Source organism: Thamnophis sirtalis, unplaced genomic scaffold, assembly GCF_051295495.1.
Source record: "Thamnophis sirtalis isolate CommonGarterSnake01/CBP01778 unplaced genomic scaffold, rThaSir2_p1.2 scaffold_2, whole genome shotgun sequence".
NCBI classification, from domain to species: Eukaryota; Metazoa; Chordata; class Lepidosauria; order Squamata; family Natricidae; genus Thamnophis; species Thamnophis sirtalis.
Genome location: NW_028261382.1, coordinates 10,258,595 through 10,275,663, shown reverse-complemented (window position 1 = coordinate 10,275,663; position 17,069 = coordinate 10,258,595). Strand labels below are relative to the sequence as shown.

General features: G+C 45.0%; 1 protein-coding gene across 2 annotated transcripts in view; it reads left to right on the top strand.

The window, feature by feature from the left end:
- The first annotated feature begins 818 nt into the window (after positions 1–818).
- Positions 819–17,069, top strand: part of HDGFL3 (HDGF like 3) — a 50,267-nt gene continuing 34,016 nt past the window's right edge. Inside the window, exon 1 of one of the 2 annotated variants that reach the window (XM_087704261.1) lies at positions 819–1,069. In XM_087704261.1, the coding sequence (XP_087560387.1) occupies positions 986–1,069 (84 nt within the window). In that variant the 5' untranslated portion in view covers positions 819–985. The remainder of the gene's footprint in view (positions 1,070–17,069) is intronic. The other variant, XM_087704262.1, reaches the window with a different exon arrangement.

The window sequence follows — 17,069 nt, the reverse complement described above, 5'->3', positions numbered from 1 at the left end:
GAGGGAGGAAGGAAGGAAGGAAGGAAGGAAGGAAAGAAGGAAGGAAGGAAGGAAGGAAGGAGCGGGGGAAGGAGGCGCATCCAAGGTTCCTGTAGTGCCCGAGAAAGCGTCGGGAAGAGAAGGGGTTTCCCCCCTTCTTTGCAGCGGCGGCGGCGAGATCCAGGATGGGTGAAGCCTCGTAGGCGGGAGAGCGCAGCGCAGGCGGAGACAGTCTTCGGGCAACCTTGTTCTCAAGAGCCAAGGGCTGGGGGGGAGGGGATCCCCGCCTGGAAACCCCCCTCCCCGCTCCCTTTGCATCCGCCCCCTCCCACTCCCTCGCCTTGCCCGGGACCCCCCGTAAAGCGGCTTAATCGTTGGGGGGGGGGAGCAGACTGCTAGTGCCCAGCCGGGGCCCTCGCTTTCCCTCCTTTTGTACGCGCGCACACACACGTATACACACAGACACACACACACACGGACGTAGGCACCCTCGCTCTCACACTCACTCACATACACGGACGTAGGCACCATTGCTATCTCACTCACACACACAACGGACGTAGACTCTATCTCTCTCCTTTGCATTTCTCTTTCCATCTCTCTCTCCATCTCTCCTTCTTTCCATCTCCCGCTCCCTCTCTTTCTTTCTCAGCTCCCCTCTTCTTCCCCTGCTCCTCCTCCTCCTCCTCCTCTTCTTCTTCCATCACCGCCGCCGCCGCCTCTTCCTCCTCCTGCCGCCGCCGCTCCGCCCGAGGGAGGCCTTTCCTTCCCTCCGGAACCGATTCGCCTTCCTCCCCCGGTGGCGGGAGGGAGGGAGGGACAGCGCTCGCTCGCATTTTCCACCCTGTTTCCCCCCCCCCCAAACCCGGCCTCTCTCTCTCTTCCACCCCCCCTCTCCACCCACCCCCCTAGCTCGGCGGATCGTGGGGGGGAGCAAGGCCTGGGAGCGGTGCTGGGGGTGGCCTCGGACGCAGAGACGGGGCGGGCAAAGCTGGACTCGGATCCGATGGCTCGTCCCAGGCCCCGCGAATACAAAGCCGGGGATCTGGTATTCGCCAAAATGAAAGGATACCCGCACTGGCCAGCTCGGGTGAGTACCAAGCGGGAAAGGTGGGGGGGGGATAGGGCGCCTTGCACCGGGGGAGGGGAGAAGAGGGGGGGGTCGAGGGCCTGGGGAAGGACTGAACGCGGCCCCTTCCCTCCCCCCTTCAAGCCAGGCCCATCCCTTCCCCACCCCCTCCCCGTTGCCGCAAAGGGCTGGCTGCCGCTTCGCCTCTTGGTGATGGAGCCTTTGTGTCGGCAACGCGGGGATGGAGGGCGAGAAACACACACACGCACAGAGAGAGAGACAAGCCCGCCTCCGTCCTTCCATTCTTCTCTCTGAATTTAACGCAACCCGCCGTTAAAACGGGATCCTTCGGCAACTGTGGGTGGGTGGGTGGGTTTCCCGGCTCTTTCTCTGATGGGATCCCCCCCTCCCCCGCGCACTCTCTCTCTCTCTCTCTCACACACACACACACCCCTTTCTTCCTCTGGATCGTTCCCAGTGGCCTTTTCAAAGCAACCACAAGAACCCCTTGGGTGGCTGGAATTGAGGCTGTGGGGAGGCATGGGGGTGAAAAGGGGCTGGAGAGGAGAAAAGATGGGCTGGTGGGGGGGGCGCCCATGGTTATAATTTAATCTTGTAGTTGTAGTTTAAAAAAAGGTTGCAGAAGAGAGAAAAGCCAGACAGCTGCTGGTCAGCTAGATTGCAATGCCAGGTTTATTGTCCTTCCATCATCTCCGTCACCAATGACACACACCCCTTAAATTCCCTGCCACCTCGCCACCCCCCCCTTTCCTGGTTGGGAGAGCGGGAGAGATGGAGGAAGGGAAGAAGAAGAAAAAACCTGCATTTCATCCCCTTCCCCAGGCCAGAATTTCCGGGTCTCTTCTGAAAGGCCTATCTGGTTGAAGAGAGGGCTGCCCTTTAGATCCATCTAGGTCTCCTGAAGAAGATAGGGAGCTAGATAGATCTCTTTGGGGGGGGGGGGAGAAGCTTTCCTGGCCTGTTCTCTAGCTCCAAGTGGCCTAAAATCCTGGAAGTTTGAGGTTGGGAATGGATGCCCTGCCTACAAAATGGGCAGAACAGGAACAAATGGGGCTTGGCAAGGCTTGGAGGCCAAGAGGCCTAGTTGATGCCTCAAGATTGGGCCGTGGTTCCCTTTACACAGGTAGCCCTCCAGTTACAACCACAATGGAGCTGGAGATTTTGTTGTTGTTAAGTCAGATGTTGGTGAATTTCATTTTCTTAGGTAGGGCCCAGGGTTCAAGTCTAGAATAGAATAGGATAGAATAGAATAGAATAGAATTCTTTATTGGCCAAGTGTGATTGGACACACAAGGAATTTGTCTTTGGTGCAGATGCTCTCAATGTACGTAAAAAAAAAAAGAATGCATTCATCAAGAATCATAAGATACAACACTTAGTGCAGTGTTTCTCAACCTTGGCGACTTTAAGTCCTGTGAACTTCAACTCCCAGGATTCCCCAGCCAGCTATGCTGGCTGGGGGATTCTGGGAGTTGAAGTCCACAGGACTTAAAGTCGCCAAGGTTGAGAAACCCTGACTTAGTGAGAGTTAAGGTTACTAATAAGCAATCAAATTATACTAGGAAACAAATAAAACAATATAACATGTAAAGATATAAGCAACAGGGTTATAGTCATAAGTGGAAAGAGATAGGTACTAGGAAGGAAGAGAAGAATAATAGTAATACAGCCTTAGTAGATAATTTGACAATGTTGTGGGGATTATTTGTTTAGCAGAGTGATGGCATTCAGCGGGGGAAACTGTCCTTGTGTCTAGTTGTTCTGATGTGCAGTGCTCTTTAATGTGTTTTTTAGTGGGGTAGGAGTTGAAACAATTTATGTCCAGGATGTGAAGGGTATATAGATATTTTCGCAGCCCTCTTTTTGATTCGTGCAGCGTACAGGTCCTCGATGGAAGGCAGGCTGGTAGTAATTGTTTCTTCTGCAGTTCTGATTATCCTCTGAAGTCTTGTTGGGTTGCAGAGCCAAACCAGACAGTTATGGAGGTGCAGAAGATGACAGACTCAATAGAAGAGAAAGATGTTGTTTGTATTTGTTTTGGGAAACTAAAACAAGCCAGAAGGCAAATGGAAGTATTACTGTTCTTCAGAAGTAGGGCTCACAAAGAGAATCTTTGACTTATAACCACAATGATGCCCAGAATGTATGTTGCCAAGTGAGACCCTAGTTAAGTGAGTTTTGCCCCGTTTTACTACCTTGCTTGCCACAGCTCTTCAGTGAATCGCTGCCATTGTTCAGACAGTAACTTGGTTGTTAAGTGAATCTGGCTTCCTCACTATGGATTTCGTTGGTCAGAAGGTCACAAATGGGGATCACAGGACCCCGGGACTCTCCAACCGTCATAAATAGGAGTCAGAATGTCTGAATGTTGATCGCATGGACATAGAGGGTGCCGCCATGGTCGTAAGTGTGAAAAAATGGGCCAGGTTGCTTTTTCCTCCCCCCCCCCCCCAGTGCTGTTGTAACTTCGGGCCACTAAATGAACTGTTGTAAGCCGAGAACTGCCTGTAGTGAATGTAGAAGATCTGAGAAAGTAGGGTAATAAAATGCATTTGATTGGAGCCAACCAGGGGTTGAGAAGGTTGCATTAAATCCGCCCTCCTGGCTTCTAACATGCAAGGATTTTGAACCCCAGGCCCTGAGCGTGGACTCTGTGCGTCCGGCCTTCCGTATCGGCAGTGCCAGTACCGATAGTTCCTGACTTACAATTATTCATTTAGTGTCCGTTACAACAGTACCAAAAAAAGTGACTTATGACTCTTCCTTCCACGTACAACCGTCACAGTCAAATGCTTAACATCTGCGTGTTTGGCAACCAACATTCATTTTTTTTAAAGTTGCTGGGTCACCTGATGACCATCTTCTGACAAGCCAAGTCAATCAAGAGAGAAGGATGTGCGTGATTCACTAAACTGGTGATTCACTTAACAACCATGGGTTTTTTTTAAAAAAAAGGTCATGGTATGGACTATAACTCACATATAACTCACATAATAACCCCACGCACACACACTTTGCTTAGCAATGGAAATTGGGGTTGGTCATACGTCAAAGAACGACTACCTGTATTATTATTTTTTGCTTGCCACTGAAACCAGGAGGAACATCAATTACCCTTCTGCTGCAGAGGCCCCCTCGGCTGGTCATGTTTGGAAGGCTTTGTGGTAGAGCATCCTTGGTGGATGTAGGTACAAGAGACGGTCCCTCTTCTCTAAGAGTGTGGCTTTGTAGTAGAGCATCCTTTCTGGGTGTAGATACAAGAAAAGGTTCTTCTCTAAGTGTGTGGCTTTGTGGTAGAGCATCCTTGGTGGTTGTAGGCACAAGAGACGTTCCCTCTTTTCTAGGAGTCTGGCTTTGTAGTAGAGGATCCTTGGTGGATGTAGATACAAGAGAAGATTCTTCTTCTCTAAGTGTGTGGCTTTGTGGTAGAGCATCCTTGGTGGTTGTAGGCAAAAGAGATGGTCCCTCTTCTCTAAGAGTGTGGCCTTGTGATAGAGCACCCTTGGTGGATGTAGGTACAAGAGAATGTTCTTCTTCTCTAAGACTGTGGCTTTGTGGCAGATCATCCTTGCTGGATGTAGATACAAGAGAAGGTTCTTCTTCTCTAAGACTGTGGCTTTGTGGTAGATCATCCTTGCTGGATGTAGATACAAGAGAAGGTTCTTCTTCTCTAAGACTGTGGCTTTGTGGTAGAGCATCCTTGCTGGATGTAAATACAAGAGAAGGTATTTAATACTCTAAGTGTGTAGCTTTGTGGTAGAGCATCCTTGTTGGTTGTAGGCAAAAGAGATGGTCCCTCTTCTCTAAGAGTGTGGCCTTGTGGTAGAGCATCCTTGGTGGTTGTAGGCACAAGAGACGTTCCCTCTTTTCTAGGAGTGTGGTTTTGTAGTAGAGGATCCTTGGTGGATGTAGATACAAGAGAAGATTCTTCTTCTCTAAGACTGTGGCTTTGTGGTAGAGCATCCTTGGTGGTTGTAGGCACAAGAGACGGTCCCTCTTCTCTAAGAGTCTGACTTTGTGGTAGAGCATCCTTGGTGGATATAGGCACAAGAGAAGTGGATTCTAAGAGTGTGGATTTTTGGTAGAGCATCCTTGGTTGATTGTAGGCACAAGAGAACCTCCCTTATTTCTTAAGAGTATGGCCAATTCGAAGAGGCAACTGAAGAATAGCAAATGTGCTTATGTGGCCTTTACTTGCGGAAGAAAGAAATGGGTCATTGCACATTTAGATTTATATAGTTGATCTTCATAGGCCCATAACCTACAAGATTTGCAGATTTGTCTTTGGTTACTATATACAAATCTAGAGTAATCTCTGCCTCCATCTCTTGGAGGGGAGGAGAAGATGTGAATAGAGTGTGCATCCACTTAAGGTGGCTTTATTGAAGTGGCAAAGTTTCTGTGTGTTGGAGGCAGGGCAGGTTTTTTTGACTTTGGAGGAGAATGTAGGGCACATCCAGAAAATATCTAGATCCCTGGTGAAGGTCTTCAACTTATATGTTGAACAGTGAAAAATGTGAAGGTATAGCACAACAACAGATGCTCACTAAGACACATGGTTGCTTTGAGGAAGGACTATAAACCTGTGGTAGAACATGTTCAAAGGGCCATCTTCAAGCCTTCTCTGTTGAAAGGATCCAACTTGGACTAGATTCTGTAGGAGAGATCTCACTCTACCTGAAATATAGGAGTGGTGTTGCTAGAGAGCAGTATAGCCCAACATTTTGACATCATACAAGATCGTGTCCTGTATTCTATCCGACCTCTTAGTTACTTTCAGCTGCATGCAGTTAGTTACTTTCAGCTGCATGCAGTTAAGAGATGGAAGTTGGGTTCAACATCAGATCTTGTAGCATCCTCAGCCTAACATACAGCCTTTGGTTCTCTTTACTTGAACAGAATTCCAAATGCAATTATTTATAACTGCCTTCTCCAATCTGAAGCATCCATGGAAATTTACATAGCAACTAAAATTCCCTCCAGGGTTGACTGTTGTATATCCACACCTCAAAAAAAGAAAGAAAGAAATAGGTTGGAAAGTTGACTTCACAAGCTTATTCTTCATGGTTCTGGAAGACTTTTGAGATCCTAGTAAGGTGTGGCTTTGGAATCAGTTGGAGCTATCACAGGTTGGATTTTAAAAGATTCCCTCCTCCAAAAAATGACAGTCATTCAATTCCAGGACTGTCCTTAATATAAAAGCCACTGCCATCCATCAGACATCCTTGGAGAAGTATCTTGTCCCATTTTTCCCAACTTGGTCCCTTTGAGATGTTTCGTTTGCACTTCCAAAAACAGCCAGACAGCTCCCATACATATGGGGTTTTTTTTCTCTGTGTGTTACCTGGTTACTATATCTGGTGTCAGCAAAAGTACTGGAACCTTGATACTATTCTCTCCCATAATAAAGAATACAATAGCACATGTGTTTTAAACCTTTCTGTCTTTATCCTATTCCTGTGTTGAATCGATCAAGGAATGCGGAGGGGATATCAGAATAACACGCAGCATATCTCTTATGGGGGCAGGGCTTCAATTTTGTGGGTGCAGCTGTCATCCAAAGACCTTTGTGGCATAGAGCAAGGCAACTTTAAGACTTGTGGACTTATTTAAATTTAGAATATTTTGCATAAAATGAAGTCATAATAGTTATAATCAAATAAGTGATTAACGATGATAATAATGCACACATATATACTAGATTGATAATATGAGATTTTATATAATTTGTAAGTGAGGACTATGGAAAGGATGCACAAAAGTTTTGTAACCAAAGATAAACAATTTTATAAAATATGGGACTTATCAATGGACTTATCAAAAAAAAAATATGGAAGTGAAATAGGCTAGAGAATTTTATAAAGATGTATTACTACAGGATGGATTTAGGATGATGTAAAGAAATGCCATTATATAAATGTATTCAAAATTTAGAATATTTCACATAAAATGAAGTAATAATAGTTATAGTCAAATGTTTATATATATATATATATATATATATATATATATATATATATATATATATATATATATATATATATATATACTTAAAGTCAGCACAAATAAAAACACATATATATATATATATATATATATGTGTGTGTGTGTGTGTGTGTGTGTGTGTGTGTGTGTGTGTGTGTATGTGTTGTTGTTGTTGTTGTTGTATTTGTGCTGATAAATAAATAAAGGGAGACTAGTGCAGATCTATTTCAAGCTATTTAACTCTCATCAGCTAGCCATACCCTTACTGGGATTTGAACCTGGGCTATATTACATACTAGGCAGACATCTTAGCCATTAGGCCACAGGCTCTTATCCGTTATCAGTGAAGCCAGGGTGAAAGGTATCTATTAGATTTTTACAACCCCCGGTATGCCCAAATATGGGAGGAAGATCACTACTTCCATTCTCTGTCCTTCGGCTCGTCACAAGAGACCATCCAGGCAGAAACCCAATATTTTTACTGTTGCCTTTTTGTTACATTTTGTTATATTTGTTATATTTTGTTATATATATCAAATATATATATAGATATATTTGATAAAGGAGGAGAGCCTGTGGCTTAGTGGTTAACACATCTGCCTAATATGTAATACAGCCCAGGTTCGAATCCCAGTAAGGGTATGGCTAGCTGATGAGAGCTAAATAGCTTGAAATAGATCTATACTAGTCTCCCTTTATTTATCAGCACAAATACTACATACATACATACATACATACATACATACACACACACACACACACACACACACACACACACACACAAACACACACACACACACAGATAAGACTTGTGGACTTCAACTCCCAGAATTGCCCAGCCAGCCATGCTCACTAGGGAATTTCGGGAGTTGAAGTCCACAAGTCTTAAAAGTTGCCAAGTTTGGAGACCCTTGTATGGAGTCTGGTTATTTGAGCGACCACCTTTCTCCCATAGTATCTGGTTTGGATTTGGTCCAGTGGGGTTGGCCTACAAGACCAAGGTGGGTTCCTTCAATGGGAAGGATATCTATTGAGACCCTGGAATGATAATTTTTTCTGTAGTAATGCCTGCCCTATAGAATGAGGTGCCCCCTGAGACCTCTGCCCTATGGTGTTTTAAAGGTGTTGGAAGACATGACTCTTCTCCTGAGCTTCTAACAAGAGTGAGTAAAACCCCCTGGGATTCTATTCCACTCCAAGTTTTTTTTTTTTTAATCCTCTTGCTATTTTTGTTCCTTATTTTGGATCTGATTTTAAAACATTGTTTACTTTGGAGCTACCCAGAGTTGTATTGTATTGTATTGTATTATTTGTATGCCGCCCTTCTCCGGGAGGACTCAGGGCGGCGAACAATTCAAGGGGGAAAAAGGGGAACATAAAAAGACAAAATACAAATAATAAAAGTAAACAACAGTCGCACAACCATACATGTCGAGAGGGGAGAGAACTCATCAGCCCCAGGCCTGCCGGCAAAGCCAGGTTTTGACGGCTTTTCGGAAGGCCTGGAGAGGGGTGGGGGTCCGAATCCCTGCGGGGAGTTCATTCCAGAGGGCCGGAGCTGCCACAGAGAAGGCCCTCCCCCGGGTAATAGCCAGGTGGCATTGGCTGGTAGATGGCACCCGGAGGAGGCCAACCCTGTGAGATCTAATGGGTCTGTGGGAGGTAATTGGTAGTTGTTGGAAGTTGGACGAACCTACAAATTTAATAATAAATACATCTTGATTGTGTGTGTGTGTGTGTGTTGTGTGTGTGTGTGTGTGTTTATATAAGAGCCAAGGTGGCGCAGTGGTTAAATGCAGCACTGCAGGCTACTGCTAGATCAGCAGGTCAGCGGTTCAAATCTCACCGGCTCAGGGTTGACTCAGCCTTCCATCCTTCCGAGGTGGGTAAAATGAGAACCCAGATTGTTGGGGGCAATATGCTGACTCTCTGTAAACCGCTTAGAGAGGCCTGAAAGGCCTATGAAGCGGTATATAAGTCTACTGCTATTGCTATTGCTATTGCTATATATTTATACACCTCTCCATCCTGTACTCTTGCCAGAGTAAATGATTCGATATGCTTTGAAGATGCCTCTTGCCTCTGTGTTCTAGTTGCTAAGAAGGGTTGTTGCATCTGTAAGTTCTCAGTGTGATGAAGTCCATGAGGTTAAATTTTCAAGCCTTAGCTCAGCTCAGCTGGAAATTTGTCCTTGTACTTTAGATCAGCTCCTCTCTTCAAGTATTGGCTTCCCAATTTAAACGTGGATTTCTTGCATTTTATTTTCGTGGCTGCCAAAGGAGACCGAGTTAAGATTCTGTTTTTAAAAAATCTCTTTGGTCTAAAGGATACAATTGTAAGGGGTGGGGAAGGAGAAAGAAGGTGGGGGGGAAACACTATGCGTTTGGCAACCGTTCTAACAGTCGCAACGTTCTTCTAATGATGAATCTGGAAGAAACAATTCAGGAGGGAAAGAAGATGACAGAGGTGGACTTCAAGCCAAACCAAGGTCGCCAGGAATCAAACCACAGTAGAGAGAGAGACCCAGATTGACCTTCCAGCCTCAACCCTACCCAGGTCCAAGGACGGTAGCTGGAATAAATTGAAAGCAAAATCCTTTTGTAAGCCACTTTGTGCCCCTGGAGAAAAGATGTGATATAAATCTACTCCCGCCTTTGGCTGTCATATGAGGGAAGAACCTTGGCCGATGCTATTCATTGTGTTCAACTGGGGAAGGTTATTACAAAGATATTGCAGCTGGTTCTTTGAATGATGAGAAAGATTCTTACGAGCATTTCTTTTGAAACTGCTGGCCATCATGGTTGAGAATGTGGATAGTTTCACGCCTATCTGGAGGGCAAAGATTGGCAAAGCCTTCTTTAAAGTTCATCCTTGACTTACAACCATCCGTTTAGCGACGGTTCAAAGCTACACTAGCACTGAAAAGAATGACGTGACTATTTTTCACACTTACTGTTCTGACTGAGGCTTCTTGAGAGCATGAAGCAAACTCCTGGTCCCGACAAAAACCCCTTTGATTAATTGACTGTGAATTCTGCTCCTTCACATCCAGCAAAGGCTTTCAAGGGAGGATTTACAGTCACAGACCTTATCTGGCTTGGAGAGCTGCCAGGCCGATATCTGGCAAGAAGTCTTGGAGAGTCACGAACCAATTGAGCGAGGTAATTGTCTCCTGCAAACTCCACTCCTCTTCCGCTCCTCTTTTATTTCCTCTGGGAGGGGCCATTCATCGTCCACCCGTGGCCTTACTCCCAAGTTGACCCCTGTTCTTTAGCTGTTCCCTTCGTCTGGCAATTCTGCCGATGCGCACACTGGGAACAGGCTCCAGCTGTTCTTCTGCCCCACTGATGTCTGACTCCGAAGGCAGCTGTTAACTGGCATATGGCCCTGGCCCCCTCTCTGCCTCCGACACGGAGCACTCATCAGAGCCTTCCCCAGACTCCAGGACTGGCCCTTGTTCCTCCCCAACCTCCTCCCTGTCCGAATCCGCAACACTTACGCCTATCCCCATGATCATGTGATCAAAATCCAGACGCTTAGCAACTGGTTCCTATTTATGGCAGTTGCAGTTTCCCAGAGTCACGTTATCCCCTTTTGCAACCTTCTAATAAGCAAAGTCGAGGTGGCGCAGTGGTTAGAGTGCAGCACTGCAGGCTACTTCAGCTGACTGCAGTTCAGCAGTTCGGCTGTTCAAATCTCACCGGCTCAGGGTTGACTCAGCCTTCCATCCTTCCAAGGTGGGTAAAATGAGGACCCACATTGTTGTTGGGGGCAATATGCTGACTCTGTAAACCGCTTAGAGAGGGCTGAAAGCCCTATGAAGCGGTATATAAGTCTAACTGCTATTGCTATTGCTAAAGTCAAGAGGGAAGCCAGATTAGCTTAACAAGTGCAGCGATTCACTTAACAACGGTGACATGTAAGGTCGTAAAATGGAGCAAAACTCACTTAATAAATGCCTCACTTTGCAATAGAAATTTTGGGATCTAAATCAAGGGCTACCTCTATGTGTTGAAAGAGGGACCATTACGTTAAGGTGGAAATATATATTTCTTTCCTACCAGAAGGCTCTTACGTTCAGCCTCAGCTACTCCAGGTAGTAGCGGGACAATGAAACCCTGAAAATCAGCTTCCAGTGTCAACAATCCATTGTTGATGGATCGAGAGTAGAAAGTTCATTTTGGTCCCCTTAATGCAGTGTTTCTCAACCATGGCAACTTGAAGATGTCTGGACTTCAAGTCCCAGAATTCCCCAGCCAGCGAATGCTGGCTGGGGAATTCTGGGAGTTGAAGTCCAGACATCTTCAAGTTGCCAAGGTTGAGAAACACTGCCTTAATGGCTTTTATGTATAATTATATCCCTTTGAACTATTCACTACAATTCAGTCTAATTCTGCCCTTGAGTGGACTTTGATCTTATAAGCTTGATCATAATTCTGCTGGCAGTGATGGCACCAAACTAAATGCGTCTTCGCAGACGGAAGAGTTTCGATACTTGTTTTTTTTTCTAAATTGCAGCTGAATGGGCAAAGCTACGGACCAACTTATCTGTCAAGCCAAATGATCGTCTGTAATAACCGCTTTTGTTTCGGGTGTTTGCCTATGCCTTTCCTGTCCAAACCTTCTAAACAAACCTACAGCAACTGAAAATGTTCTCCCTTCGCTGAGTTTCAAGTATGAGAATTGCTCCTTTTTTAACCGTGTCAATAATTGCTGCGTGGCAATCTGGTGCCCTTGTTGTATGGGAGAAAAGCTTTCCCCAAATCTTGACCACAAATGGCCTTGAGTTGGATGTGAAGTCTAACAATCCTGGAAAGGGAAAGGAAAGGAGGATGGAAGGGAGAGAAAAGGAAGGAGAGAGGGTAGGAAGGGAAAGAGGAAGAGTAGGAGTAAGGGAGAGGTAAGGGAAGAAGGAAGGGGAAGGAGAGGAGGAAGGAAGAAAGTAGAGAAGGGTGAGAAGGTGAAAAGAAAGAGGTAAGGAGAGGAGGATGGAAAGGAGAGAAAGAGGAGGAGAGAGTAGGAAGGGGAAGAGGAAGAGCAGGAGTAGGAGAAAGGTACAGGAAGAAGGAAGGGAAAGGAGAGGAGGAAGGAAGGAAGTAGAGAAGGAGAAAAGAAAGGGAAAATAAGGTGGTGTTACAACAGGAGGAAGGGATGGTAAATAAAGCAACCCAAACTGTATATTATAACCTATTAAATGAAATAATAAATGTATAAGAATGATAAATGTTAAAAACACTTGTAACCAAACAACATGCTGTATGTGATGATGGTTTTTTGTGTGTGTGTGTGTGTTTGTTTTTTTATTGTTGTGTGTATGTGTTGTCTATGTAATAAAAATTATTTATATATATATATATATATATATATATATATATATATATATATATATATATATATATATATATATATATATATATATATATATATATACATATATATATACATATATACATATATATATACATATATATATATATATATACATATATATATATACATATATATACATACATACATACATACATACATACATACATACATACATACATACATACATATATATATATATAAATAAATAAATCCTGGAACAATCCTGAGCTTAGATTTCAGAACAACAAGATTCCAGATGCTATCCAATACGTTGACTCTTAAAAAACACACTGAGATGTTTCAGTCTGTTTTTAAGAACCAGCGCATTGGGTAGGATTGTGAATGCTGGTGTGAACTCACCCATCTTTTTGAAAGGCTTTCTGGCAAGCAAATAAAAAATCCATTCATCTTATACCCGCACAGCCATCACCCAGCAGAAGAGAGTCTAGTGTTATCAGCTGTAACAAATTGTGATTTTATGCAAACATATTCCCCTTAATCTTTATGTATAGCAAATTGGAACATCAGTTCTTTGTTTATACAATGCCACCAATAGAAGCAATATTAAAAACACGGTTGTACTGATATTCATGTTAAGCCCCTTTTCCTAAGATATTTATTGTCAGGGGTGAGACAGAGAGATTTTAGATTGCCTTTCTGAAGCATTAGGATTACAGTCCGGCGTCCTACCATCAGGAGCGATGGAGTGGTAGCTTCTTCCATGTCACGTCTTTAGATATTGGAAGCTTACAATCATAAGAGTCTTAGTTTCTCAAGATTAAACATATCGATTTCTTTCGATCATTCCTAGTTAATTTTCAGTCCTGTGGTCCTTTCTGAACTCTAACTCAGTAGAATGATGTTCTGGATCGCTAGTGGCCAATAGAGCTGGTGGCAGATTCGGACAGTGAGGAGGTTGGGGAGGAACATGGGCCGGTCCTGGAGTCTGCGGAAGGCTCGGATGAGGGCTCTGCATCGGAGGCAGAGAGGGGGCCAGAGCCGTATGCCGGTTATCAGCTGCCTTCAGAGTCAGACTTCAGTGAGGCAAAAGAACAGCTGGAGCCTGTTCTTGAGGTGCGCATGCACAGAACTGCCAGGAGAAGGGAACAGCTAAGGAACAAGGGCCGACTCAGGAGTAAAGGCACAGGTGGACAGTGAATGGTCCCTGCTATACGGAATGAAGAGGAGCAACTGGGGAGTGGACTTTGCAGGAGACAATTGGTTCAATTCATTAGGGTGAAGATCTGTTCCTGACTTCTTGCCAAGTAATTGCTGCTACAGCATGGCATTTGGAAGATATCGGCCTGGCAACTCTCCAAGCTTGATAATGATTTGTAGTTGTGAAATCTCATGAAAGACTGTTGGCCGGGACTTTGCTGGAGAGGCGTTTCCTTTAACCTAAATAAAAGAGGTTTTATCGGGACGAGGAGTCGGCTTCATGATCTTGGGAAGCCCAGGTCAGAACAGATCAATAGGAAAGAAAAGGGGAATGTTACGCTTAGTGTAACTTAGAAATCTTCAGAAATCTCCAGGGTTAATTGTATCTTCCAAGAGAGGCAGGTTGTAAGGAGCACAACTGGGGCATGGAGTTGTGACTCTTCACTGGACTGTCTCAGTGACAAATTGGAGGTGTAGCCAGCACAAGGTGTATGTTTCTGGTTGTTCTTCCTATCTTTTCCCTCCAGAGTTTCAGAACTCAACTGGTAGCTTTGATCTCACGGAAAAGGCAATCTTTTTTTTGCTACCATCGGGATTTTCACAAAACACAAGTTGCTAATTTCACCCTTCCTTGTCTTGGTATGTTCTCATGAACCCACAGCACCCGTGTATTTTACAGAAGGGTGCATGGATGATCATCGTAAGCACATGAAATGGACTATAATGCCTTCTGAAGATGCCTTCCGTGGTGAGACATCACTGTTACTGGTGGCCAAATCTTGTCTTCTTCAGTAGTATGAAATGTTTGTCCAGTACCATTTCTTGAAGAGAATAGAAGAGCTGAGGTGGCGCAGTGGTTAAATGCAGCACTGCAGGCTACTTCAGCTGACTGCAGTTCTGCAGTTCGGCTGTTCAAATCTCACCGGCTCAGGGTTGACTCAGCCTTCCATCCTTCCGAGGTGGGTAAAATGAGGACCTGGATTGTTGGGGGCAATATGCTGACTCTGTAAACCGCTTAGAGAGGGCTGAAAGCCCTATGAAATGGTATATAAGTCTAACTGCTATTGCTATTGAGTCTTTAGATCACAACCACAATCACTTCACGCACACCTGGAAATGTATGACTAGTTTTTCTTTTTATTTTCTCCCCCTAATTATTTGCATAGGGATTATTCTTTATGCTATTGATGTTGTTTGTATTTTTTGTTGTCGATTGCAGCCGTGAGGTTAAGACCAATTTCATTGTATACATGATGTAACGTGACAATAAAGGCTATAGTTTACTTTTGTCTGAAAATGCCAGTGACAAACCAGGGATTTTCTGCATTGAAAGCATGACCTTCAGCCAGGAACCGTGGCTCCCCATCGGTCTCTGAACGCCCTTCAAGGTGCTGGTTATCACCTTTAAAGCCCTACATGGCTTAGGACCTGGATATCTACGAGGCCGTCTTCTGCCACGTACCTCCCAGCGTCCGATAAGATCTCACAGGATGGGCCTCCTCCGGGTGCCGTCGACTAGACAATGTTGTCTGGCAGCTCCTCGGGGGAGGGCCTTTTCTGTAGCTGCCCCGGCCCTATGGAACGATCTACCCCCAGAGATCCGGACCCTCCCCACTCTCTCGGCCTTCCGAAAGTCTACTAAGACCTGGCTGCTCCGGCAGGCCTGGTGGGGCTGTTGACCTCATGAACGAGGTCCAGCCCCACTAAGGTTGAGTGTATGATGTGCCTTTTAATTTGTTCTCTCTCTCTATTTTAATTTTTTTTTCATATTTTTTAGAATTGTTGTATGTAAGCCGCCCGGAGTCCTTCAGGATTGGGCGGCATACAAATTTATTAAATCTTGAAATCTTGACCAATTCCTATCTTAAAGCTTTTGATCATGTTTGTCCCTAGGGGCAGTTTTGCCAGGATTCGCCTGCGTTTCATATCATGACAAAACTTCCCCCTGTCTGAGTTTATGTTTTCCCCTTAAGCCCGTGATGGCCAACCTATGCCATGCCTGCCACAGGTGGCACATGGAGCCATTTCTGAGGCCACGCAAGGTGTTGCCCTATCAGCTCCAGCGCACATGTGCGTGCTGATTTTTGGCTGTTTTTCACCCTCCAGAGGCTTCCCTGAAGCCTCCGGAGGGCAAAAAACAGCCCATGCGCAAACCGGAAGTTCGGGAATGGACTTCCGGTTTACATGTTGGGCTGTTTTTCACCCTCCCCAGGCTCCTAGAAAGCCTCAGGAGCCTGGGGAGGGCAAAAAACGAAGCTATCGGGCCCGCCGGAATTCAGAAAATGGATTGTTTCCAGCCTCCGGGGGGTGGGGAAGGCCATTTTCCCCTTCCTTGGTCTCATGCATGCACGGGGCAGCGGGAAGGAGGTGATGCGTGCATGCATGGAGGCATGGCGTTGGAGGGGGCATTAAATTATGGGAGTGGGCATGCGAGCATGCACCTGCTTTTGGCACCCAAGGCGAAAAAGTTTCGCCATCACTGCCCTAAGCCATAACTTTGTTTCTTTGCCATAGCCATATTGCAAGAAATCAGCCATGATAGTCCATAACTGCAGTCGATTCAGTAAGCCGTGCTTCAACCAAAGGGCAAACCGAAGATTTGAGTCCTTGATTCAGAGCACAGCTGTAATAGCTTAGGTATGATTTCTGTCCCATTTTGGTCTGTGCTGTTTAATGGGTTTTTTGGCATTTTAGTAGTAGGAATATGCTGCCTTCTCTTTTCTAAAGTTAAAGCGGTTACTTAATTTTGCTCCAATTTGTAGGGCAGAAGTTCAGAGCAACTGCTTAAACACGCAAATGGAAGAGCAATCTTGAGAAGCCTTTTCTGGACCGTAGCCCAGAGAACAACTTTTTAGAAATCTTGGAAAGTGTTCTCTCCTGATCTTAGAGGCACTCCTAAAGGAGCCTGATTCCTTCCAGATATTTTGGGCATTGGTCTCTTGCTATAGGCCAAGCTATTTGCGGGGAGGGGGCTGATGGGAAATTGAATTCCAAACCATCAGATTTCCCGTAATGCATCCACTTTCCCCCAAAGACAGAAGGACTGGTCTAAACTAATCGAGGAGAGAAGCAAACTAGAACTAAGGAGAAATTTCCTCACAGTGAGAACAATTAATCAGTGGAACAACTTTCCTCCAGAAGTTGTGAATGCCCCAACACTGGAAGTCTTTAAAAAGATGTTGGATAGCCATTTGTCTGAAACGGTATAGGGTTTCCTGCCTAGGCAGGGGGTTGGACTAGAAGACCTCCAAGGTCCCTTCCAACTCTGGCTATTGTATTGTATTATCCGCTGATGAAGAAGAGTTTTTTTTTATTTTTTTTTTATAGAGTTTTATTTGGCATTTATAGGCCGCCCTTTTCCCTAAGGGGACTCAGGGCGGCTTACAACTCGTGGGAGGGAGTGCAAGACAAAACATAAAATTTGTGAATAAAATAAAGCAGTAAAACACAACATTCATTCAGCATTCGGGCGGGGCGGATTGGGATC